Source organism: Dromiciops gliroides, chromosome 4, assembly GCF_019393635.1.
Source record: "Dromiciops gliroides isolate mDroGli1 chromosome 4, mDroGli1.pri, whole genome shotgun sequence".
NCBI classification, from domain to species: Eukaryota; Metazoa; Chordata; class Mammalia; order Microbiotheria; family Microbiotheriidae; genus Dromiciops; species Dromiciops gliroides.
Window position 1 is genome coordinate 446,584,453 of NC_057864.1, and position 27,548 is coordinate 446,612,000.

The 27,548-nt window shown below is 40.9% G+C and overlaps 1 protein-coding gene across 1 annotated transcript; it reads left to right on the plus strand.

Annotated features, from left to right (window-relative positions):
• Nucleotides 1-230: 230 nt before the first annotated feature.
• On the plus strand, nucleotides 231-26,672 carry TENT5C (terminal nucleotidyltransferase 5C). The gene is made up of 2 exons (XM_043963411.1): nucleotides 231-364; nucleotides 20,518-26,672. Exon 2 carries the CDS (start codon nucleotides 20,544-20,546, stop codon nucleotides 21,714-21,716), a length of 1,173 nt encoding a protein of 390 aa, XP_043819346.1. The 5' UTR covers nucleotides 231-364; nucleotides 20,518-20,543; the 3' UTR covers nucleotides 21,717-26,672.
• Nucleotides 26,673-27,548: the final 876 nt, after the last annotated feature.

Below are 27,548 nucleotides of genomic sequence, written 5' to 3' on the forward strand. Positions count from 1 at the left end.
TACGCGTTTCTGGGCAACCATTGATCTCGTGCAGCCAATCAGAGAGAGTATTATCTCTGCGCCCCTACTCCGTCATTACCCCTGCGGAAGGATCCCTTTTGGGGCAGCTCCGCCCTAGTCCCGCCTCTGGCTATGATCGGAAAGGCCGACTTAGGGGCGGAGGCAGCGCAGCGGGGCGGGGCGTACTGAGACCGGTATAAGAGCGGAGGGGGCGGCGGCGGAGCGGCTCACTCGGTGCCGGTGCCCGGGGTTTGTAGTTACCGAGCCCCTCCCGCCGGGGCTACCGACGGCTAAGACGTGCTAATACCATCATCGCCGTCTCCTCCTCGCCCTCCTCCTAACAACAACTCCACCCACCGTCCAGGTGAGCGAGTCCTGGGTTGCCAGGTGCCTCCCACTCTTATTCGTCGCCCCCCGCTCCTTCCCTGCTTTGCCCCCGGCAGGGTTGAGGCGGTAAGAGAGCCCGGTGTGGGGTCTGCGAGCTGCTGGGCGCCGAGGCTGGTTGCAGCGCTCCCCGGGGGTTGGGCGGGGGGAGAGGGGCTGTAGGGGGTGGGGACAGGTGCCAACCCCGGAGAAGGGCAGTGCTTGTGGGGGGTGGTGGGCGACCCCCTGGAAGGGGGGGCCTCCACCTTCTCTCTCCCCCTCTTCTTGAGGCTGACTGCATCTCTCCGAAACCGCGACTCTCCGCTACTTACTCCGAACCCGAAGCGGAGCTGCGTCTCTGAGTTGGCAAACTTTTAAACTACCCAGCACTCAGTGCTCCGCACTGTGCCAGGCGCTTGTGGGGAGGAGGATTACTAACTGCCCCAGTAGGGCGGTTTAAGGAAAGTGCTTTGGAAGCTGCCTTCCTGCGTTTTCGAGATGTGAGCGCCTCCAATTTTCCTGGGCTTTCACCGCTGGCTTCGCCACCCCCTCCCTCCTGCCACTCCGGGCCTTCCCACTCTGACCTTTCCCTAGTTCTGAGACGTCCCGCTCCTAGGCAGCCGGGGGCGGCTTGGTCACCTTCCTTCCCCCCACTGACAGATGAGAGAATTGAATCCAGCCGGCCTCGAATCAGGAAGACCTGGCTTTTCATATCCTTGCCTTCAACCCTGGCTGGCCGGGGGACTTGTGAGCAAGTGACTTAACCAACTTCTCAGTAGGACGTCCAGGCAATAGGAGTACTAGCTGTTGAGCAGTTAACTTTCTGCGTTGGAATTAGTGGATGGAATTTCCTCACTGAGTTCCCTAAACCGAAATTGCGGGTCGGGACCACAAAAGGAAAAGAAAAGCGCAGTTAATTTTGGGCTCGGTACTGTGCGGGGCTCAAAAATATAGAAATGATACTGCAATCGAATAGCGTTGTTTACCTGATGATGATCTGGGGCTTCCGTGGAAACTATTAGGAGGAATGAGACCTCTTTTTTTTTTTTTTTTCCCTTTGACATGAACTTTTTTTGTTTTGTGAATACTGCCGGGTCAGCTGTAGCTATCCTGGGCTTATCAAACACAGCTCAAACCACAGTTGGTTAGGAACCTGTTTGGGCTGAATCCATTAGGATATTTTTTTTTCTTAAGTCGCAGTTTCCACGTTGATGTAGTTAAATATTAGTTCGGTCTACATTTTCTCCTTTAGGGATCTGGGTTTAGTAGTTGGGGGAACGGAAAGATGCACAGCATCCTTACTGATGAGGGGGAGAGTAAGAAACATAGCATTTAGTAAAAACAGACCACAGAATAAAACCCCCAAAGTGACCTGAAGGAACGTTTTTGTCTTGTGGTTCCCTACGAAGAAACAAAAGAGTTTAAAACTGCAGATACATTTTAGGAAACAATATTATTTAGCCCTCTAGGGGAAAAGGCCTTTTTTCTTTACAAAAACATAGTGTCTGACCCTACCCTCATAGACCCATAGAGTGTTAGAGTTGGAAGGAACTAACCTCCTCACTCTTTCAAATGAGTACAAGGGCTTGAGAACTAGATCTACCCGGCCAGGCACTGATCCATTTCTACTCAATTATAATAGACAAGAGTTACTCAACAAAGGTGTTCATTTTTAGTAAAGCCTAATTTCTTGTGATTGTTTTGTGTTATCACAGCTTGGCACCAGATAAAATATGGGGAGTGGGAGAAATGACCCACCCTGCCTTTTGGCAGGAAATTAGCACTGGAAAGGTAACATCTTTTTTTAAGTATGAAGTTCAGGAGAAAAGATGGGAAGAGGTAGGTGGTGGTGGTAAGGAAAGAAAGAGCAGCAGCATTACTATTTTTTTAAAGAGTAAAAAAAAATTTCCATTAGGAAAAGACTGTGGCTTCAGAACACACAAACAGCCTAAGCAGTTACTATTTCCACTTAATTCTTAGTCAAGTTCCATATTGCCTATGGGACCTGTGTTCAAAGTTTACATTTTGTAATCCCTCCCTGACCCTAGAAGTAACTTCACTTCCTCACTTAGTATTCTTAATCTGGAAAATGAGGGGGTTAGTCTAGATGTATAATTTAGCATCCATAGCAGCTTGGTTTTTTGTTTTATTGTTGTTGGTGGTGGTGGTGTTGTTGGTGTGTGTGTGTGTGTGTGTGTGTGTGTGTGTGTGTGTGTGTGTTTGGTAAGGCAATTGGAGTTACGTGACTTGCCCAGGGTCACACAGCTAGTGTCAAGTGTCTGAGGTTGGATTTGAACTCGGGACCTCCTGAATCCAGGGCTGGTGCTTTATCCACTGTGCCACCTAGCTGCCCCCCACATGACTTTAAACCACAGAAACACCAGTGTACAGAAACATGTAGGTGGGATTGAGATGTGTGTTGTGGGGGAAATGGTGGTTGATATATGCCAGACTGAGAGTGTAAACTGGAGCTCCATTCACCATTATGTAGTGTGTCAAACATTGATCTAACAATAAAATCCCTTTGGGTTTTCCAAAAAATCCCAGCTATTCAGTATAGCAATTAAGGAAAATTAAGAAGTGCTATGTTTAACTTTGGGCATATAGATGTACAAACTACCACATAATCATTGAAATAAAGTAGATTCAGTGAGGTGAAGGAATATTCATTACTTCTGTAGGTATAAGTTTCCTTGAAATTAACACTAGTGAAATAATAGCCTTAAACACTTTGAAGTGATCAAGATGTTAATGTGTCAAAGACCATTTTCAAATTAAAGCCACATCTAACAACAACAAAAAAAGAGTTTTTACATAAGGTACAATAGTTGTCGATTTAAATATTGTATGTTGTGGTTTTGTATCCGGGTAAGGCTGGGTTCTCATAATCAAGACTTAAGCTCATTTGTCTGCTTCCTGCTAACTCTGTGGGCCTGTTGTGATAGGTTTGTATATGGAACACTCCAATTTTTAAATGTTACTTGCTTTAATGAGGGGAGTGTTTATATTGTTTTCTGAGTCTTCACTGAACTCTGTGTAAAGCTAACAAGGAAGAGTTTATAATGGTTTATCCTTTTTTTTTTTTTTTTTTTGGTATCACCATAAACTTGGCATAGTGTTTTCACCTTAGTAGGTGCTTAAGAAATGTCTTAATTTTGTTGAATTAACTAATTCAATAGCCATTTAAAGTCTATGTCCCAGGGATATGTTACAAAGATAATCTGTGAGATACTAAAGAAGAATTACACTGTATCCAAGAGACAAGAATGTTACTTTGGAAAACACTTTAAAGATGAATCAAAGCATCAGCATGCTACCAAGAAATGTCAAAAAGGTTTTTAAGTTGCCATGAATTTGGATGAGGCAAAAGTGTTGACTCCGTAAGAGTTTTGTCAATCAGATTTCTTCGGAAGTACTCCAAGTTATTTTATCTGACATGAGTAGAATTGCTCTTATATCTGGATTTTAAATAAGCTAACCTGAAGTAAATAAACATTTTTAGGAAGGGCTTAAAGAAAACTGAGGGCTTTCTTAAAAAAAAAAAAACACCAGCGACTTTTAAAATCTGTCTTGTATCATACAGATAAACTTATTGACTTAATATAGCAGCCATGGTAGCCTTGCTAGTACTAGAGAGTACTAGACTTGGATGTATTTGTAAAGCTTTGTAGAAAGGAGAGAAGACATGGTGGGGAAAGTACTCAAGTTGAACCCATTCAAAAAACCAGACCCTAAAAACAAAATCCTGTGTACCATTATGGCCAAAGATGATAATTACCCTTTTGTATGGAGGGTAATGATCTTTATGTTAATGATGAAATGGTTTACTTTTATAGCATGTTAATGTATGTAAGAGAAAGCAATTTGGAGCCTTATCTCTTGTTCACAGTTTATCTTTACTTTTGTGGTCCTTGGGAGCAAGATTCAGGGCCATTCATATTTCATAGCTCATTGACTTTTGGGGATAGTAATTATTATTTTAACACCGTGCTGGGTTGTTGAGACAAAAGTAACAGACTGAAGGCAATAGTGAGGATAATGAATGAACTTATTCTGGCTGGCCTGGAATCTGAGTTGTTGGATAGTTTTATAGACATTATTTTGCTATTGTGCTTTCCCCCTAGCTGTGGTCTCTGCTGTTAAGCTTGCCACAGTCCCTTTTATATATAATTGGTTGTTAAAGATCCAGTACCTACCCATTCCTTACATTCTTACCAATGTCATTCAGTTTTTCTCTATTGTTGATGTTATCTCTGAATCTTTTTCTTTGTTGGATAAAGCACTGGACCTGGAGTCTGGAAGATTTGATTTCAAGTTCAAATTTTGCTTCTGACACCTACTAATTAGCCGTTTGACTCTGGGCAAGTCATGGGACTACTTTCTGGTTTGTTTGTTCTGGGCATGAGGGTTAAGTGACTTGCCCAGGGTCACACAGCTAGTAAGTAAGTGTCAAGTGTCTGAGGCTGGATTTGAACTTGGGTCCTCCTGAATCCATGGCCGGTGCTCTATCCACTGGGCCACCTAGCTGCCCCATGGGACCACTTTCTGACTTATTTTCTTCTTCTGTAATGGGGATAATAAAAACACCTACATCATGGGGTTGCTGTAAGGATCTAATGCCATATTATATAAAGCACTTTGCAAACCTTGAAAGCAGGATTCAAATGCTAGATACTGTTATTACTAACTCTTCTGTGTATTCTTGAATATTTGACCTGTCCTAATTCTTACTGCCATTTAGGTATCCTAGCCTCTCCCACACCTAAAAACTGCTCCCTGCTTTTAATTCTTTATAGAACACTGCCTAATTAATCTCCACCCAATCAGTCTCAATCAGTCCCCTACTGCCAGTGATTATCTTCTTAATCCATCTGCCATCCCTTGAACACATTTTACTACTACATCTAGCTTTGCTTTATACTAATAATCCCCAGTCTAGCTCAAAGCCAGGGTCTTTGCCTAATACTTTTCTTATTCTGTGTTTCCTTCAATTGGTTAATGTTCTTTTTGCATTATAATTCTCTGGTTCCTCTCTACTATGAAGGAGAGGAAGGGTTCCACATTCACAAATTTGGTCCTTCTCCCTCACATTTTAAGAAGAAAACAGAACTTTTTTTTCCACATGATATCCTCCCACCCACACGTTACTTTCCCCCCTGCTTTGAAACAGCAATTGTGTGCCAGCAGAAGCTTCTCTAAACAGAACATCCTTGTGTCTTGCTAGGGTAGACAAAGGGTTATTAAGGGAGTGGTTGGCACCTTGCCATGGTCAGGGTGGGGGTGGGGGAGCTGGTCAGCATTCACTTCCCCCACTCCCATCTTTGCCTTCCCTTTCTGCTGCTTTTGGGGGGGTCCCCTGTACCCCAAACTGTGATTTGACTGGCTTTCCTACTTTCAGTTCTTTGCAAACCATAGAACTTTAGTTTAATCTGGAACACAAAACCAAGAAGACTCTTCTGTGGTATAACAGTGTATCATCCAGCCTTTTCTGGGATACCTGCAATGATGAGTGTATTTCCTAAAAAGACGGCCCTTTCAACCTATTGTTGGATAGCTGTATTTCTTTATGCAGAGCCCCAATTTTCCTCTCTAACTACTGTCCATATATACTTTCTGGGATCCCACTGAAGAATTGTGATTACAATTCAAGGCACTTTAGTGCTTACTAAATATTAGGCACTGAGCTAGGTCTTAGGCCCTTGGGGAAAACTCAACATGAAAACCCTTCAAATACAGCAATCATAACTCCCTCCCAAATTCTTTCTTTTCTAGGCTAAATACCATAATTCCCATGGTATGGGATGAGACTCCTCACTATCTCTGGTTGCCTTCTTCTGGGTTGTCTTTGTCATTGTTTTTAAAATGTGACCCCAGAATAGAACTTATACTAATACTGTTATCTGTCCAATGCAAGCACATACAACAAGAAGAGGAAGAGAAGGAAGCAAATGTTTATTAAAGTACCTACTATTTACCAGGAACGGTGCTAAGTGCTTTACACATATTTTCATATTTGATCTATACAATAAACCTGTCAGGTAGTTGCAATCCCCCTTTCACAGTTGAGGAAACTGAGGCAGACAGAGGTTAAGTGACTTGCCTGGGATACCTCAGCTGATAACATATGAAGCTGGATTTAAATTCAGTTATTCTTGATTCCAGGACCAGTGATATCTTCTGCACCAATGAGTTACTTTAACCTTCCTTTCTCCCAAGTCTCTCACAGTCTTGCCTGCTTCGATATCTTATGCTCTAAGTAGAAGTGAAGAATTACAAGAGAGAGAAATGATTATGGTGTAAACTAGGATGCAAGGGCTGAATTAAGCACTGTCAAGGATATTTGATAGCAGTGGACCCAGGGCTCTCATGTGCCTGAAATCCCTTCTCCACACCCCCCCTTACCATTAATGTTTTTACTTTTCAGAAAATTATAGTAAGGGAAGGGAGACATTAATGAGGCGCTCAAGAGAAGACGACCTTGAATAGAAAATGTTTGAATGAATCAGTTGTCATCCTTAAAGGATTGTACTCAAGACCTTGAGTAAACCCCCAAATCTGAGGAACTTCTGTTAAGTGAGTGACTAAAAAAAGAATTAACTCAAAAACTAAAATTGTCATGCTCTCCCAGAAACTTGTGGTGTGTGTGTGTGTGTGTGTGTGTACGAGCACACGTGCGCGTGCATGTGCATGTGTGCACATGCATATTCAAGCATGCTTGTGTGAACATGTGTGCACATATACACATATACACTTGGAGTGGGAAATGGAGAGCATTGTTATAGTAATTTATCCCAGGTCCTCTTGCATTTTTCTCAGGATATTCAAATTCTTAGGGAAAATGGTATCATTGCCTAATTTTATTAGTATACTTTTAAAATGCCAATTATCTTCTGTTAGAAAAAATGGCCTTGGGGCAGCTAGGTGGCACAGTGGATAAAGCACCAGCCCTGGATTCAGGAGGACCTGAGTTCAAATCTGGTCTCAGACACTTGACACTTACTAGCTGTGTGATCCTGGGCAAGTCACTTAACCCCCCTTGCCCTGCAAACAAACAAAAAAACAAATAAAGAACAAATAGCCTTTTTCTCTACTAAATAAGCACATGGAGATATAATTTCTGGTTTTTCTAAATATCTCACACAAACATAGCCGATGTTAATGAATGTTAATGCTAGGACTCTTATCATCAAAAAGTAATTGAGAATTTTTTAGATCATGGTATTTCCTCTCATGGAAATGCCTAATATGCTCTGACTTAGAACAAAGATGCTCCATCTCCCAACAATGGGCGTTTTCTTTGGCTGTCTCTCATGCCTGTACTGCTCTGCTCTCCCTCCTTATCCCTCCTCACTTCCACCTCCTGCCCTTCCCCTGCTTCCAGCTAAAACCCCACCTTTTCTACCAGAAGCTTTTCCTGATTCTCCTTCATGCCTAGTGCCTGTTTGATTATCTCTAATTTATCCTGTATATTACTAAGTTTTATGTGGTTGTTTGGATGTTGTCTCTTCCATTAGACTGAGGGCTCCTTGAGGGCAGGGACTATTCGTACCTTTCTGTCTTTTTTTTTTAGTGAGGCAATTGGGGTTAAGTGACTTGCCCAGGGTCACACAGCTAGTAAGTGTTAAGTGTCTGAGGCCGGATTTGAACTCGGGTCCTCCTGACTCCAGGGTCGGTGCTCTATCCACTGTGCCATCTAGCTACCCCCTTTCTGTCTTTTTAAACTTTTTTTTTCTTTGGCTCAGTGCTTAGCAGAGTGCCTGGCAACATAATAGATGCTTAATAAATATTTATTGACTGACTAACAGTTAATTTGAACTGCCTGCAAAGGTGAATCTGAGGCATTTAATTTCTTTAGTGTCTCCTGATTATGTTGCTGCTGGGTTTGGTGCTGATTCTGTTTCCACTCCTCACAACTCCGAATCGATGCTCTGCAGTAACCGTGTTGCAATTCCTTCCAGTCTTATCTCTTCAGCCATGTTACTTTCAGCTCGATACTTTGAGGGACTGGCCAGATATCATTTTAGAACTTACTGCAACACATACATCTCTAGTTGGCTAGAGTTCTCCTAGGGAAGGTATCTCTATGGGTGTGGTTTTCAACATAGTTTAAAAAAAACAGTTTGCTAGAATTGTTCATATAAGTATATGTGGAATATAACCCATTTCATCCACTGCATTTGACATTGCTTAGCCAACTTCTTTGACTTTGAACCCATGAAATTGTACCCCTTTTGGGGCTAGCTGGCTGGGTTTCATTTTGGACTAGGATCCTCCATTAAATCAAGCTGTATATCAATCGCTAACTGAATTTTTTGACTCCTAAGTACACATTGATGTCAGATGGTGGAGTAAATACTGATAAGTCTGAGAAAATTCACTGATGACTGAATTCTATAAAGGGTTTAACTGAGAAAGGACCATCTGTGGACTGTCACTTGGGCTGACTTTTTTTCCACAATGTATTGCTTTATAATATGGGAAACTACTTCCTATGGATGTGGAACATGAGTTTGGGACATGTAAGTGGGTAATTCTGGAACATGAGCTTCCTGGAAAACAATCGTGAGTAACTTTCAATCTGAATGGGTCAAATAACTTAAATTTTAAAGAGGAGAGTAGAGGGAATGCAGTGTGCTCTTTTTGCTGTTTTAGTCCTGATAATCAAAATAATTTGTCTTGTACTATAAAAAAGATGATTATTGTATGCCTCAAGTCATTTATATTAGAAATTTAGTGTTCCTAGGAATCATTAAAACTTTATTGAATCCTATAGGTAAGTACCTGGGTGGGGAATTTTGGTCAGATACTGAATTGGTATGACTAATAGGCTGCACTCCCTAAAATTGGTTCTCTGAAAGGAAAAGACATTAAACTGATAGACTGAAAGTAGTTGAAATAAAATAACAATACTAAAAAAGAACTATAGAGAAGTTTACTCTTTTACTAAAGGTAAATAATATCAAATGAAATAATTGTAAAGCTTTTAGTGCAGTGCTGGACACTTATAAGCACTATAGAAATGTTAACTATTTTTGTTAACTTCTGCCACAGAAGCAGGCAACACAAGTATAAAGAAAAGTCAGAGAAGTTGGGAATTTGAAGAGTAAAAAGTATGTTCTATCCAGAGCTGGTGGGAGCTGGGGAGAGGGAAGAATTGGGAAGACATGCTTCGGAAAAAATGTTTTGCCAACTCTCCTTTCTCTTTAAACTCCCACCCTCCCCACACACAAACAGAATAGGGAAATCAAGATTCTCCATCCTCTTCCTTGTTCCCTACTTCCTCTCCTAGTGACAGCATTCACACACTGTTTTGCAAAGATCATCCTACTATCACACCACAGGCTGGGTAGACCTCAGCCCAAGTAGCACATGTTAACTTTTGTGCCCTGCCTATATACTTGACTTGCTCTTAGACCGACCTAATTTAAAACAAGACCAGCTACCCTACTTTCTAGACTGAATGCTTAGATGCCTGAATTTTGGAATTTGGGGACTAATTTAACCCTTGGATCACCATCACTTGCTTTCCTATATCTTCTCTGCCTTCAGAGGTACCAATCCCTTGGAAACTCACTCCTCCATGTGATATCCCATTCTGCTTCCTTTCCCAGATACCTTTCTGCCCTTCTGTTTCATCAGGCTCCATGGAGTTACTTCTGTAGCTGCCAGGGTGGTTAAAACCTCCCAGAAGTTGGGCTGGAGGACACAGTAAACCATCTTGGGAGGAAGACAGATCTTCCTCCTCTTCTGCCTCACCCTTAAATGGGCCTTTTAAGATTTTAAAAAGGATTGGGAGGGCAGCTAGGTGGCGCAGTGGATAAAGCACCTGCCCTGGAATTCAGAAGGACCTGAGTTCAAATCCAGTCTCAGACACTTGACACTTACTAGCTGTGTGACCCTGGGCAAGTCACTTAACCCTCATTCCCCCCCCCAAACAAAACAAAACAAAAAAGGATTGAGAAAGGGAGGAAAATTAATGGCCTTTGCAAGTAAGATCTCTGGGGGTAGTGAAAATGGGTGGGATTATTCCTTTTGTCTTGCAAGAGTGTTTCTCCAAGTGTGCATGCAAGCTAATGGGTAAACTTTTTCTTTAAATTTTTTTTAAAAGTGAACTTAACCAACTGGAGAAGCTCTTATTCTTTCCTCTCCACAGGATAGGCAGAAATAAAAGGTTGAATAAAATAGTAAGCAAGCCTTAACCCGATTATCTATATATCTATATCTATATACACACATGTATACATACATATACATACATACACACATCATAATGTGTGAAGAAAGTTACAAACATAATCTCACACTAGCTTAACTCGGTACAGGTTTAAAGTACTCTATAGTCTACTCCAAGCTGTCTTTATTTTCATTCTTCAGTCAGTTAACCATTAGCTGTGACCCTTGTGGTCATTGCTCCTTTTTAATAATTCAGGTTGAATAATGCTCAGGTAGAACCCTTTCCTCTTGCCTCAAGCTTTGGGTCATTTTCTTTCCTGGCCCTGGGCCCACTACTTTAGTCTCAGATAAAAAATACTCTTGTCAAATTTCAATTCAGCTGGTATTGGATATCCTGAAGATTCTACCCATATAAATTCTTCCTTTCTTGTTTAGAATTTACAGCACTATACTAATTTTCTACAAATTAATCTAATCCTTTCCTCTTAATTCCCAAGTTTCTCTGAGCTCTAACTCTGACTGCTTTCTTAAAAGGCAGATTATCCCAGCCCCTTTGTTCATTATCTGATCATCCTAGACTTTTGCTTCTTTCTGCACCCCAAAGAGCCCTGAAGTCAGTTCTTCAGCTGATCCTCCCTGCATGATTGGATGCACCCATTAGGGCTTGTCATATGCCTTCTCTAAGGAACTCGGGTTTTCAGACCTCATCTCTAAGCCATTGTTTCTTTAAATAAAGAATAGAAACACTCACACCATAGTTAAATTTTCTGGCTCCAGCTAGGCTGGATATGCCCCCAAATCTAGTGTTTTGTTTTGTTTTGTTCTTAAGAGGAAATTTTTTTTAAAAAAAAGCTACATGGGGAAGGGAGCTCTTTGAAACTTTCAATAGCTTCCTGTTACCTACAGTATCAAATCTCAGCTTCTCTGCCAGGCTTTTAAAGCTCTCCATAGTATGACCTTAGTATCTTTAACTGTTTTCCCTATTCTTTTCATACACAAACCCTTTCCTATAGTCAAAATATTGTCCCTTCATTTTATTATGAATACCATTATTATTTCTTATTATTAGTTTACATGTAGATTTCTTTAAAGCTTAGAAAACACTTTCTCATCCTCACCCACTCTAGTTTGTTCTGGTCTCCATTCTTTATCTGGTTCTGATCTAGACCTAGAATGACCTCTGCCTTTCCCAACCTTCACTGACTTTGACTCAAGTCTCACTTCCTTCATAATTCTTTTCTCATCCATGGTATTCTCCTTGATATTGTGATATCTTGCCTTCTTTTTTTTGTTTGTTGTTGGTTTTTGGAGGGTGGGGGTGGGGCAGTGAGGATTAAGTGACTTGCCCAGGGTCACGCAGTAAGTGTCAAGTGTTTAAAGCTGGATTTGAATTCAGGTCCTCCTGAATCCAGGGCCTGTGCTTTATCCACTGTACCACCTAGCTGCCCCCGTGCCTTCTAAGCATCTCTGTAGAAACTAGTGCTGGTATTTCTGTCTTCAATGTTCTATACTCATGCTTAGTCTTCTCTACTAGATTGTAAGTTCCTTCTGATAAGGCTTATTTATGTCTTCCTTCTATCTCCCATGAAACATCTAATGATGCAGTCTTGGACACACAGTGGATGCTTATTATGTGCTTGTTTGCATTGGTTAAAAAATGTAAAAAAGAGTTGAAGATTTATCGAACCCTTTATTTGCTGATGGAACTGAATACTCCGAAACAGCTTATATACCAGTATCAACTTGTCATCATCCAAGAGCTATAATCAGGGATTAAATTCCTGTAGCACATATTTATAATCCGTGAAATTGTGTTTATATATTCTTTGATTTCATGTGCACAGATAGATCTTCTTTCCCATTGTATTGTAAGTTCTTTGGCTCCAAAGACCAGAATTTTCTAACTTAAAAAAAAATCATCACTCAAAATGCTGGGTTGACAGGAGATGCTCCTCAAGTACTTTTTGACTGAACCTAGTCTCCCGATTGAAGGATTTATCTGTCTTTACACCTACCATGTTATATATCTGTTCTCTCCATCTTCTCTGTCTTCATGTATCCCCTTAAAACTTCTAAAATGTTCTATTCAGATTTTGAGGCCAGATGGGGTTAGCCTAGGAGGTAGAAATAAATGGGAAAAATGTCTGGCTCTTTCTAGAGCTAGAACCCATTTTCTTGTGGGTTCTCTTATATGTGATAATTTCCTTTACCATTGTGACATGGTGTGGTAATAACTGGAGGTGAGGGGAAGGGGGGGTACAAATATAAAAGGGGTCAGAAAAAAGGAAGGAAATAATCATTAAGTATCTACTATGTGTCATTTAATCAGTACAACCCTTGGAGGGGGAGGTGCTTATTACAGTTGAGGAAACTGAGGCAAAGAAAAGTTAATGACTTTCTCAGTGTTCCACAGCTGGTAAGAGTCTGAGGCTAGATTTGAACCTGGGTCCTTCTGGCTCCTGGCTGAACAAATTCACCCAGAGTTGTATCAACTGTAGTAGGATCTGTGGTTGCTCGGCACCTGAGCTACAGCTTGGTGACTCCCTGACTTTGTAATAAAAATGTTGTGTCTAATAAGGATCCATGAATTGAATAATCGGCTCCCTCTTCCCACCTCATTGCACATGAATATTTAACTTGATTATAGGGGCTCTTTAAGCCGTATGGAAATAACAGTGGACATTTTAGTTCATGTGAATCTACTTGACTTCAGACTCTCAATCTGGTCACTATTGTACATATTAATCCTATTAATTGGAATTCCCCTATTAGTGAACAGAGCCTTTTATGAGCTGGGAGTGCTTCACATGACTCTTTTATGCAGGGATTATCGTAGTTTTGAACCAAAGTAGTTAGAACCCAAACTATGAGCCGAATCCAGCTTTTTGGCATGTTTCCTGAAATCTACCCTACTATCATCATTGTTGACCTAACTTTAAATATGTTAAACCTGTTACCATGGTGGTGAGGGGGAGGATGGAGATTAGGGAAATCATTTTTCGCCTAACAAGGACTAGTTAGTAATTGTTAATTGCATTATTTAGTAGTGATGATGATAGCAATAGTAGCAACAAATTCATGACTTAGTGTGATGTCAACCTAATTCTTGAGCAGCTTTTGTATTTTAAATAGTTTATGGTGAAAATGATGAGAAACTAGGAAGTACAACTTGATGGTGATTAGAATTACTTATACTCTTATAGGAACATAGTTATGAAAGGCTAGCTATGATGTGGAAAATCACTCTTTGGGACTCAAAAAAGCTATCTCAGAGTTATCTATTAGCCTCTTATAAGTAGAATTTCATTTGAATAATAATGATACTATTCAAATGAAATTCTACTTATAAGAAGCTAATAGATAGCTCTGAAATAGCTTTTTTGAGTCCCAAAGGTGGTGCAGTGAATAGAGCACCAACCCTGGAATCAGGAGTGCCTGAGTTCAAATCCGGCCTCAGACACTTGATACTTACTAGCTGTGTGACCTTGGGCTAGTCTCTTAACCCCAATTGCCTCACCAAAACAAATATTAATAATGATATTAATATATCTATATAGTTTCTATTATAAAATATATAGTGCCTATTTGTGCCAGTGTTAAGCACTTTACAGGTTATCTCTTTTGATCTTCACAACAACCCTGGAATGTGTAGGTGTTATCATCCCCATTTTCACAGTTTAGGAAACTGGCAAATAGGTTTACGAGACTTGGAAAGGTCACACAGCTAATGAGTATCTAAGGCTGGATTTGAATTCATGTCTTCCTGAGGCTCAGGGATCTATCCACTGTACCACCTACCTGCTTATTAATAATACTACTTATTGGTACCTGCAAGGCTCTTTGGATAATTTCATGATAAGCATGTAGTATAATTACAATTATTATAAATATAAGCATGAATAATAACCTCCTAGGATGTGTATTGAGAAGGTTCCCCTAGGGTTATTCAGTGTATTGCTGCCTCCAAACCATCTTCCAACTAACATGATAGGGATAAGGGACAGAGAGTAGACCTGTGATTTCACAGATGAGGATGTTGCTTCTAACAGTGCCATTGGGCACCTTTTCTCTAACTTAGACTTAAGTGCCCAGAGTGCTCAGGTAAAGTGACTTGCCCCAAGGTCACAAAGAATATATGTCAGAGACAGGTCAATGCTTGAACCAGGTTAAAAAAACAACTCTCTTTTTGGGGGGAGATAAACTTATTCAAGGACTAGTAAATATCCAGTTCTTGAATATCTTAGAATGAGAAATAGCAATCAAGTAAAACTGCAAAAGCTTCTCAGGAATACAGAGCATTTAGAAATATAAAATCTAGATTGGGACTATGATAATGATGGGTACTCTGTTGTCTAAAGGGTTTTTTTCCCTAAATTTATTTTATTTTATTTATTTTTGTAAATAGGCATCTTGCTGTTAAAATAGTACTGAATACACAAATGGAAGCTTGGCCAAAGACCATTGTGGGTAAAGAGAATTTTGACCTCAAACATACCTAGAATGACATTAAAAATACTTAATGTTTGGTGTGTGTGTGTGTGTGTGTGTGTGTGTGTGTGTGTGTTTTGGTGGGAGCTCTCAGTATGAAAGTCAGACAATCTATTTGTCATGAAGCATAGAAGTAGGAAATTCAGTCCTTCATACATTTTGTCCCAAGTTGTGTGGTGTTAGGTCCTATATTGGGGATGCAAAGAACAATTCAGTACAAAACATTAAGGCATTAACAGTTCCAGTCCTTTCCAGCCTATGAGCTAGGTGGTAAAGGAGTTATACACATTCCTGGAGTGATACAAGGGAGCACATGGGGACACAAGGAGGGGATTCATAAAGTGCCGTAGGAATCTGAGACTAGCACTTTGGCCTGGTGTGGAGGTGGGGGGAGGGAGCACATGAAGAGGCTTTGTGAAGCTTGTATCTGCCCCAGAGCAGGTGGGACCTTTAAAAGAACTCTTTGAGGGGGAACAGATTGTCTTTCATTCTGTCTTTGCTTCCTTAGACCCAGCACTGAGCTGCGCATGTTGTTGGTATTTATTAAATACTTAATATATTGGTTTGAAATGAAACTGGTAGAGCTGGAGAAAGCACACATCCCAGATATGGAGGTGGTGATGGTAGTAGGGAATAGAGGGGGAATCTTGTACAGAATGAGATAAGGAAATAGCTAGTAGTAGTCTAGTTTGGCTGGAAAAGTAGGTTGGTGCCACATTATAGCAGATTTTAAATGCCAGGCTGAGGAGTGGGGTATTTTATCCTAAATATAGACAAAAGGGAGGAACTAAAGACTTTTGTTCAGGGAATTGACAAAGCGTGATCTTTGTATTAAGATGACTTTGGCTATTCTGTGAAGGATGCATTGGAGGAGGCAGAGACAAATTAGGAGACGATTACACTAGGCAAGGAGTTGAAGGCTTAGTCTGGGGTAACTGGTAGTAGCAGTGAATGAAAAGATGGGGCAGGTGATAGGTATTCTAGAATTAGGACCAGTGAAAGAAGACAGCAGGATGACACTGAGGTTTTCAGCCTGGCTGATTTAGGAAATTGATACATACATGCCCTCAACAACAAGTTGGGAGAAAAGTTTAGTTCAACACATTGAATTTGAGGTTGTGGTGGAAAGAACATCCCATGAGAGATGTTAAGCAAACCTTCTCAATGAATGGGTTGGGCAGTGGCTGGAGGGAGGACAAGAATTGGAACTCAGCATTTAAAAATAATTTAATGCTAAAATGAAGCATATTTGAAAAGAGAGAGAGATGTCAAGCAAGCAGTAATATATTACTGAGGAGGGGTCTTAGCTACATGTAGAAGCTATCTCTAGTGACAGTTGGAAATCACACAAGCAGATGTGACCACTTACTGGGGAGAGTATGTGGAAAGGACTGGGAGCCATAGGGGGCTTCCATCTTTTTTCTTCTCTTGTTCCTCTATATCTTACCTTCAGGGCTGATATGATAATGTTTATGGAAATTAAGGAGGAGAATAAGGAGGGAAGGCTACTCAGTAGTATCAGACACTGAAGGAAAGTCAAACAGGGGTCATTCAGAAGGATTTTGGGGATCTAAGCATCAAAGTTACTGTTTTAGTAAAGTGATTATTAAATATTTTAAAAAACGTATTCATAATCTTTCTTCACTAAAATTGTTACTCGGGTGTTTTTCCCCCCCAATATTAATCTTGCTACTTTAGAATACTGAAGTAGGTTGTACATCAGGTGAAGGTCTCCCCCCTTCCATGATGTAACCATAATACTGTGTCTTTAGAGAGAAGGAAGTATGGTACAATGGAAAGAATTTAGGATTTTTAGGAAGATGGAGGTTTTATTAAAGCTCTGCTGCTGTCATGTGACCCTGGAAAAAATCTCAATGTCTGGGCTTCAGGAGATTTGAACTTGATCCACTCTATGGTTCCTTGTAAGTTTCTGTGGTATGTAATACTCTTTCTTTTTTTGTGGGGGGGGGGTGGGGAGCCATGAGGGTTAAGGGTCTTGCCCAGGGTCACACAGCTTGTAAGTGTCAAGGGTCTTTGAGGCCAGATTTGAACTCAGGTCCTCCTGAATCCAGGGCTGGTGCTCTATCCACTGCGCCACCTAGCTGCCCCCTGTAATACTCTCTCAGTAGGCATTTAAAAAATGTCCACCCAATGGGGTGGCTAGGTGGTGAAATGGATAAAGCCTTGGATTCAGGAGGACCTGAGCTCAAATCTGGCCTCAGACCCTTGACACTTACTAGCTGTGTGACCCTGGGCAAGCCCTCATTGACCTAAAAAAAATTTTTTTTAAATTTACAAATGCCCACCCTGAGCAGAGCATTGGGGTGTGAAGCACAGATGAGATAAGACCAGGTTTCCTGCCCTAATGGGATTTATCAAAGATATAACCCTATAGAAATAACTAAATGCTCATGTGAGATGCTGTATGAAACCTTTTGGGCAGAGGTAAAAGATGTGATTTTACTTCTTCGTGGGTCCTTTGCACAGCTATCTCAAGGAATGGGCAGGAAGCAAGACAATCCTGGAAACTAGTGTGAAATGGGAAGATAGGAACTGTGCCACTTGAAGTTAGTGTCTGCTGTTGGATTCCTCAATAGTAACTTGCCATCAAATCTGAGAGATGTGCAATGAGTCAAAAACAGTTTAATTGTTTTATTATAGTAGTGCAAGTAGTGGTCACCTTGGCTATGCAATATTGTACCTAGAGTAAATAAAGACAACTCACCAGTGTGTCCTGTGATAAAACAATAGGTAAACATTTGGTTTATAAGGGAGGGATACAATACTGCATATTTGGAAGATCCAGGTCTTGTTAAAAACTAAAAAATCCTTTCTGCAGAAAATCCTCTTTAAAAACTCCACCCCTGTCAGATGGATCTTGAAGCATGATTATGGTCAGAAATCTTCATCAGCTCTCACTCCATTGCTTGCTGAAAGAAAGTCTAAATAAGCTTGCACTTGAGGTCTGCTCCTCCCCAGTCTGGCCTCTCCAGTCCATACTATTACAGCCTTTCCCTGAACATTTGCTGCACTTGCATACCACTGATTGCCACTTCCTTCCCTCTCACCTCTTCAGATCAATGACAAATGGTGCCACTTTCCCAATGCTTTTCCTGACCACCCCGGCTACAAATGGTTTTCTTTTTCAATCATTTTGTACTGCTAATGGTGCTTATCATATTGTTTCATATTGGTGACAAGCATGTGCCCTCTGCCCTGCCATATGGTAAGTTCTGTGAGGCACAGGCCTCCTCTTTGCAGCCACAGGACACCTCCCATAGAATATAGACCACTCAATAAAAATTTGTGAAATGGGGGCAGCTAGGTGGCGCAGAGGATAGAGCACCAGCCCTGGAGTCAGGAGTACCTGAGTTCAAATCCAGCCTCAGACACTTAACACTTACTAGCTGTGTGACCCTGGTCAACTCACTTAACCCCAATTTCCTCACTAAAAAAACAAAAACAAAATATGTGAAATTAATGGAAATCATTATTTCATTCACCTCATAGCCATTTTCAAAATCAAAATCAGCACTGTAGGGGGAAAGTCTGAGATAACCTTAGCCCAAAGACTGTTACTTAAAAGCTGTTGGTTTCCAACAAAAGAAAAATGCTTTAGAAACCTTGGAAAGGTTTGGCATATATCAGTTGAGCCCTAAATTAGACTGAGTAGGGTGGGAAACCTACTATCTGATGTTCACAGCAAGTACAGTAAGATCATTGTAAGGTATTTGAAGGTCAGATTAGCTACATGCAATATACTTGAACCTATTTTTTTCTCATTTCTGTTTTCTTACCTCTGTAGATTCAATAGTCAAGGTTTATTGAGGAGATATAGAGGCACTATGAGAAATACTATTTTTTTAAAAATCACTAATTTAATACTACTTTACCAAGTACTTTATAGTACCTTATGTTTTTCAGAACCATCTCTAGCTTCTTATTTTCTAATTGTGTCATTTTAAAAATAACTCACTTTTTTTTTTTTTGCGGGGCAATTGGGGTTAAGTGACTTGCCCAGGGTCACACAGCTAGTAAGTGTTAAGTGTCTGAGGCTGGATTTGAACTCAGGTACTCCTGAATCCAGGGCTGGTGCTCTATCCACTGGGCCATCTAGCTGCCCCAATAACTCACTTTTCAGTGAATAATAAAATTTTCTATGCAAAGCTTTGGGGGAGTAACTTTCATGTTCTTTCTAGATCCATTCCACTTCAACCCTAGAGACAATCTTAACTTTTATATTTACCATTTCTTAAAATAATAATTGGAAGATCAAACAGAAAACCATTTGGGAGATAGCCATACCTCAGTGGTGCTGAAGGCATCCCGCCCTTTATGCTGGGGATTCTCTGTATGGAAGTTTAACTTTATACAGGGATTGATGAGCAACAGTTAAAATGAATACTTGGCTGAGCAGACCACCCTTCTCAGACTCTACTGGATCACAGATCTAGGTTCTGGATGGAATCTCAGTTTAATCCAGTTCTCTCTCTCTCTCTCTCTCTCTCTCTCACACACACACACACACACACACACACACACACACACAAATATATATACACACACATACGCACACATATATACACACACACATATATATGCATACACACACGCACACACACGCGCACGCACACACACATGCATACACACGCATACGCACACACACGCATACACACGCACACACACACACGCGCACACACACACGCGCACACACACACACATACGCACACACACACATATATATATATATATATATATACACACTCAAAAGTCACAACCTCCCTGGATCTAATAGATCAGGAAACTGAGATCCAGGGAGGTTGTAACTTGTCCAAGGACAAGGTCCTAGGTAGGATTTGATCCCGAGTCCTCTTCCTGCAGAGCCAGTACTCTTTAACAAGCACCACCTCCTTCATAATATATAGATTGATTAGAAGGGAGGATTGTAGGGAAAGATGTTGGAGGCAGCATTTTTGCTCAGTCTTGCAGTATGGCCGAACCTGGTCTCTATCTCTAAATCTGCTGCCTTCTTGTACCAAATTAAAGGAGAAGTATGGTTCCTAGTTTTCTGTTATTCTAAAATAACCTGCAGAGGTTGTAGTAAAATTACCTACTATTGCAAGATGTAACACAAGAATGTGAGGATCTGAGGGCCCAGAACCCTACTGTTATAGGATGATCTTTAAATGCGAGAGGTGTACGGCCATTCCTGGGAATGTTTTTGTTCCATGGGAAAAGAGGAAAGGAATGAAGCCATTTAATTTGCTGATTTCTGAGCTCCTAACTGGTTATAATGTATGTGCAGTTTAGGTGGCTCTTCTCTACCCCTTATGTAGTCACCACACACTATCCATTGATCCTCCCTCCCTGAGGAAGTATTCTTAATTTATGGTGGTGTTGGAAAGAGATGAATGTATCATATGCAGCTGTTAGAAGTACAATTTTTATGCATGGAAATAAGTGCTAACTTCCATTTCTCACCCCTCCTTTCAGTTTCCCTGGAAAGACTAAACCCCAAGATGGCAGATGAGACAAACACCAGGGATTGCATGTCCTTCAGTGTGCTGAACTGGGATCAGGTCAGTCGGCTGAATGAAGTTTTGACTGAGGTCGTACCAATCCATGGACGGGGCAATTTCCCCACCCTGAAGATCACACTGAAGGATATTGTTCAGACTGTCCGCAACAGGCTGGAGGAGGCAGGAATCAAGGTGCAGGATGTCCGACTGAATGGCTCTGCGGCTGGTCACGTCTTGGTCAAAGACAATGGCTTGGGTTGTAAAGACCTGGACCTAATTTTTCATGTGGCTCTTCCAACAGAGGCAGAGTTTCAGCTTGTGCGAGATGTTGTTCTGTGTTCTCTTCTGAACTTCTTGCCAGAGGGAGTCAACAAGCTAAAAATCAGTCCAGTGACTCTTAAGGAGGCCTATGTGCAGAAGCTGGTAAAGGTCTGCACAGACACTGACCGTTGGAGCCTGATCTCCCTCTCCAACAAGAATGGAAGGAATGTGGAACTCAAGTTTGTAGATTCCATTCGTCGTCAGTTTGAGTTTAGCGTGGACTCCTTCCAAATCATTCTGGACTCTTTGCTTTTGTACTATGACTGTTCAAGCAATCCCATGTCTGAACACTTCCACCCCACTGTGATTGGGGAGAGTGTGTATGGTGACTTTGAGGCAGCCTTTGACCACCTCCAAAACAGACTGATTGCTACCAAGAACCCAGAAGAAATCAGGGGTGGGGGACTCCTGAAGTATAGTAACCTTCTGGTACGGGATTTCAGACCCACAGACCAAGAAGAAATCAAGACCCTGGAGCGTTACATGTGTTCCAGGTTCTTCATCGACTTTCCAGACATTCTGGAGCAGCAGAGGAAGTTGGAGACCTACCTCCAGAACCACTTCGCTGAAGAGGAGAGAAGCAAGTATGACTACCTCATGATCCTTCGCCGGGTCGTGAATGAGAGCACTGTGTGTCTCATGGGACACGAACGGAGGCAGACCCTCAACCTCATCTCCCTCCTGGCCCTGCGTGTGCTGGCAGAGCAGAACATCATCCCGAACGCCACCAACGTCACTTGTTACTACCAGCCTGCTCCCTACGTCAGTGATGGCAACTTCAACAACTACTACGTTGCTAACACTCCCGTGCCCTACAGCCAGCCATATCCCACCTGGCTGCCCTGTAACTAACTAATCTTTTGACTTGAGGATTTCTGAAAAGGAAACCTCAAAAGGGCAAGGGCTTTGAGGAGGTAGGGGAGCCTTTCTAGATGCAGGTGTTTGGCTTTTAAAGGGGAACTCAGCTCTGATTCTGCTTATTTTCTTTGTGTACCCATCGAATGGGTCTACAGTCTAGCATGAGAAAACTTTTAAAGGGACCCTTATTACAGTGCCACTTTGGAAACTGACCTGTCCAAAACACACTTAACACTTCATGGTCCTGAACCTTACGCACTTGTGGATTTGAGCCCTGTTGCAGTGCAGTTACTTAGAATGGAAAATAACTTGGGCAGTGTATGAGAAGCCTTAAGCCAACTGTCTTCTCACTTCAATCTTGTATCTAAACTAGGCTGTGTTTTAGCCCTTGTCCAGAGTCCTTAGCAGCTAACACTTGGGCAAAACTGTTTTTTTTGAATCCATGCAGAATGACAAAGGTGAGGGTCTTCTTGGGTGCTTTTGTTCTTGTTCCAAGGGGATTGTGAGTAAAGGCCAAGTTGCTTATGTTTGCTGACTAATCCCCTTTCAGCAGAGCTGAAGGTTTCCTTCATCAATTAAACCAAAGCCAACAGCTTCAGAATTGAGGTCTGGTTAGACGTGGCATATGTGGCTTAGATGCTGTGCTATCCCAAAGAATTGTGAGAGGTTACTGCTAACGCATGACCTAAAAGGTTTCTTGGAAATGTAACTTAAAAACAAAATAAAATGTAAGACAATGTTAAAGTAGAAAAAAAATTGGTGGTGGTGGGTGATGGTTGTGACTAGAGAATTAATGTTCAAATGACACTTTATTTAAGGCATTCTTAATGAATGGAACTTTTGGTTGTTTCCCTCATTCAGTCTTTTTTTCATGGCTGACTTGTTTTGTTGTTCTGTTTTTAAGACCTAAGTTGGGTGGTCTTGTTTCATTTTGTTACTACATTGACCTATGCAGACTTCCCCACGTCTGTGTTGTAGTAGGATGAGATATGCCCCCTTTGATCACATGCCGAATATGACAACTTAATTTCTTTATTTGAAATATGTTGAGTGCTAATCCCCCCCCCACTCCAAAATATTTCAGTAGTGTAACTATTCCCCTAACTTTCTATTCACAGCAGATGAATTCAGGATGCTTCCTTTATTAAGAATTTGGGCTAGTGGGATAGCTTCATTTGTAATTCTAAATGATGTGTGGAAAGATCCCTTTGAATGGAACAGGCTGCTTGAGGAGTGCTTATGGCTTCAAGGAATTGCAGTAGAATTTAGACTGCTATTCTGAATCTTTCTCCTGGTTGTAGGCTTGGATTCATAAAAAGTCTGGCATGGAAGTGGTCAGAGCTCCTAATTTGGCTAATGTTTTGTAAAGGAAGTTCCCAGTTTCCCCTTCTTGGTAAGAACTGGCTAAGGGAATGAAGAGCTGCTGGGTCTTTAACTGTTGACCTGACCAACTGTACTTACCTTGTATTCTGCACTTTAGGGAAAGGCAGTGTTTATTATCTTTAGTGTGTGTTCTGTTGCCTAGCTTGGTTAAGAGTTCCAGGATCATCTAGGTGTAGAGACCACTGCAGATTCTTCCCGACAGAGAAGGAATTTCATGTTGCAGCTTTTTATAGGGCCTCCCACTTCAGAGAAACAATTTTACTTGACTAGGAAAATGATAGCCCAGTTGGCAGATTTCAAAGGGATTTATTCAAATCCAAGATCCTGAATTTGACACTGCTATGGCCATAGAAATCCTGGGCTGTGACAAAGCTAACTTAATGAAAGAATGCTTGAAGATCAATGACTTCTCTATCTAGGAGAGAGCTAAGAGATGTTTGGTGTGTTCTGTCTGGAATGTGATACCTTGGCCCTCTTTTCAAGTGAAATAGATGGGTGAGCTTGGTTTTGTTTTCCCCCTTGGGTGTCACTCATAATGTATTAACTTTAGCAAGGTGAATAAAAAGCCACCTTAGCAGTATAACTTGCATTTGTTCTTTAGAAGACCTTGGAAAATTATGTTGAACTCCTTGCTTTTAAATCAAAGCTAAGTTATAAGGCTGGGCTCAGGTGTGAATGGGATTCAGGTCCCTTAGTAGTATTTCAGGTGTGACACAGACTTAATGTGAATTTATCAAACCTCTTAATTGTCTGTGACTTACGATAAGCTATCTTTGGAAGGGTCATTAATGGAAATGTGTCTTCACTAAAATGATTCATTTATGGCAGAATGTTAACCAGAACCTTGGCAGTGGCTGGTTTCTATTTGCTTGCCAGATAAGTTTGGGGGTGAGGGTGGTGGGGTACCTCAGGACAACACCCTTAGCTTAACTAATTAAATTCCCAGTTTGTCCATTTTGAAAGTCATTCTGCTTATACCTCTTGTTTCTCTCTGGTATTAATGTCCTGACTACAGGGTGGTTGGGGTGGGGAGGGGAGGAGGAGGTAGGAGGATCACTTCTGTTCCCACCTGCAAAAGTTTGCCTTTATTCCATCCCCTCGGAAAGGAGTACTGACATCTTTATATTTGGATTTTAGGTCATCTAGAACGTGTGTGGTGTACTGCTTTAGATCATCTAGAACACGTAGAACTTTATTTCAAGTTAACTCTGTGCTCTTTTTTGTCTCAGAATAGTAGTTATGGACAGACCACAGGGGACAGAAAAGTATCCAAGCAAAGTGCTCAGATAACATTTCTGGAGCTTTTTGCTCCTCTTTCTTTGCTCATTACCTTGCCCCCCCCCTTTGTGGAATTATCTTCTTACCTGAGATTATTCTGATTAAACTCCAAACTCTTTTTGTAGTTTGCAAGTAGATGCTTGTTCAGGAGCTCTGGAAGCTGCCCAAGCTGCAGCTCAGGCACTCCAAGTGAAGTGTGCCATGTGGCATAGACTGGAGAATGAAGAACAAAACCAGGTCACTAAAACCTAATCCCTGGCTCAGTTCTGTAGTTTGCCTGCTAAGGTAGCCCTTAACCAGCTTAATGATATGCCAAGTAACCTCTAAATTCAGATGTCTGGACATTCTACTTAAAAATGTGCCTTTGGAGGCCACAGAAGTGTTGCTGTGGTCTCTATTTATACCAAATCTAGGGGTTCCTTTTTTTTTTCTTTCTAGTGTTGAGTAATAGGAAATGTTGGTAGTCACAGAGGGGATTAAAAGTTCAAGTATGAATTCTAATCTAAATTTAAATAGTACTTTATTGATGTTGGGTTCCTAAGATGTCCTTTTTTTGACCTTTTGCAAACATGCAGTGTACTCTATTCCTCAGAATCAGCTTGGAGTGATCAGCCGAGATAAGAATTGTACCTTTTTCTTCATATTGACAGAGGCCTCCACACTCAATTCCTGGGCCTCAAGCTTTCAGATCTCCTTTAAAATCTTTCTTTGGCAGATGTCATCTCTCATTCAAATCCACTGGCAAACACTTAGAATAAAGCATTTTACAGGAATACTCTCTCAATCAGTGTAGCTCTTATTAACTAGGGATATGTGGGGAAACTGGGTATGGTTCACAGCCTCTAAGAGGTAGATTTCCACTTAGGGGTGAGGAAAGGAAGAAATGCTCCTTGGGGACCATGGTGTAGAAGCAATTGGGCAGCTTGCTGTTGGGGTATGAAATTTCAAACTTGGCTTTCATCTAAATCTTTTGCTTTTTATGGTTATCGATCATCCAGTGGCCAAAGACCTGAATTGAATTCATCCTCCTCCATTTGTGGTAGCCCCGTCACCCTCACAAGTAGTCTTTACCTTTGTAGTAATAGGAATAGGAATAGTAGTAGCAGTATTGGTGGTGACAATGATAGTGGTAGTAGTTGTAGTAGCAATCAATAGTTGAATAGGATTTTCACTAGTATCCACTGTATTCTTAACTAAAAGTGCCACTTTAGGTATTGGATATTCCGACCTTTTAAGAACAATAATTCCCTTTTGGTTAGTGTCCCCCAACACGGACTAGACTTTGGGGCCCAAGTTAAATTCTTCAAACCTTTTCTTCTATAGGGTGATGTTAAGACATAATTAAAATGTTACCACAGGGTGGGAGAAAGTCCATATTGCTATGAGCCATTACAATTCATAGTGGTTATCTGATTATTAACTCTGGACCAGAGAGAATTCACTGGTGCGTGCGTGCGTGTGTGTGTGTGTGTGTGTGTGTGTGTGTGTGTGTGAGAACCTATCTTAGGTACAAACATTCTTTTCTTAGAAGTTTAGAGAAAAACTCAAGTTTTTTTTAACCTTAGAGCCAGATATCCTTAAGCTGGCAGAGGCCAGAACATTGTATCTACTCTGGTCTTAGCTGGCTTTGGGACAAATTCCAATTCTCCTAATTAACATTCAGAGGACCAAAGGAGGCCTGGGAAGATACTAGAACATTTTTTTCAAAGGGGTGTAATAGAGCAAATTAAGAAAAGGAAAGGCCAATATTGCTGAAACCAGATATGTCAAGTGCCTAAATCTTGTTTATATCACTTATTTTTCTAATAATTTAAGTGTAATATATTAAAAAAAGCCAAATGTGGTGGTTGGAGCAAACAAAGGTATAGAGCAGTCATCTACTCCTATATAAGTATGAGAAGGTTAAAAGACCATTCACTAATGAAGTCTATAAATTAAATGATGTGGGTTTGTGTGGGTTTTCTTTTTGCCTGAAACTTATTTTATTTAAAGATAAAGAAATTTCTAATGTTTTAAGTAGGTTTTAAAAAATTTTTTGTTTCCAAATTAATATATATGTATAGTTAAGGAAAAAACCCACCTTTAGTCTAGGAAATTCTTTTCAGTTTTCTAAATTTGCTTAGCAACTAGCCATTGGAATTCTTAATTTGATAGCAATTCAGGATGTGTGGGATTACTTCTTTGTTAATGGTCACTAGCCTTCTCAGTCAATATGGATGAAATCACTTTCTTTTGTCAATGCAAAATGTGTTAAAACTTTATAAAAAAAAAGCTTTGAGTTTATTGAGAAATAAAGATATATTTTAAAGACCTTTGTCAATTGTGTTTTTACTGGTGTGAATACTATGGACAGTACCAATAGGTGTTTTTACTGTGGATGAATATCACACTTACACATTAGGCTCATTCTAAATCACCAGTGGGTCACGTCGCTAGTAAGGCATAGGGCTGATACATTTGAATTCTAGGTATCGTACCTTGAATACCTCACACTTTGGCTAGCAGAACTTTCAGAAACGAATCCCATGCCTGTTAACTAGTACCATGTTAGATAACTAGTACTTTGTTAACTAGTATTTACTACTATGTACTAGTACAAAAGTGTTGCTGGCAAACCTGAGGCAATGACCAGTCAGTTATGCCCTGGCAGGAGATTAACAGCTTGCAACCTCTACAAAAGCTTTTGTGTGCATCTGTTTTGCCCTCTCGGAGAATTCAAGCTGGCTGGCCAATTATATTTGACTTTTTTTTGTTGTCCTTTTTCTTACCGGTGTGTAGAATATGATAGCCCATCAATGTGCTCCTGCTAGGTTGGTCAGCAACCTTTACCCAACAGCCAGTTTATTTTGTATTGTAAATTTTTGGCTGTAGTATTGATATTGGGGAGTTAAAAGCTCCCTAAAGTCTCTCATTGACATGAGATGAAGGGAAAAGAGATCCTTATGCTATTCCCGACTGTTAGCAGTTCAGGCCAATGGGAAACTTGGAGATCATACTTCCAGAAGTCATTATTCCAAATCATCCCAAACTGATAGGAGAATAGGGGTATTATTATATCCTCTCATCACCTTCCAACTGACTTGCTAACGACAGCAGAAGAAATCAGCCTGGAGTTTGGTCCTTTCTGATGTTGGCCTGATGTGTCTGCAATTGGTTTTCAGAAAA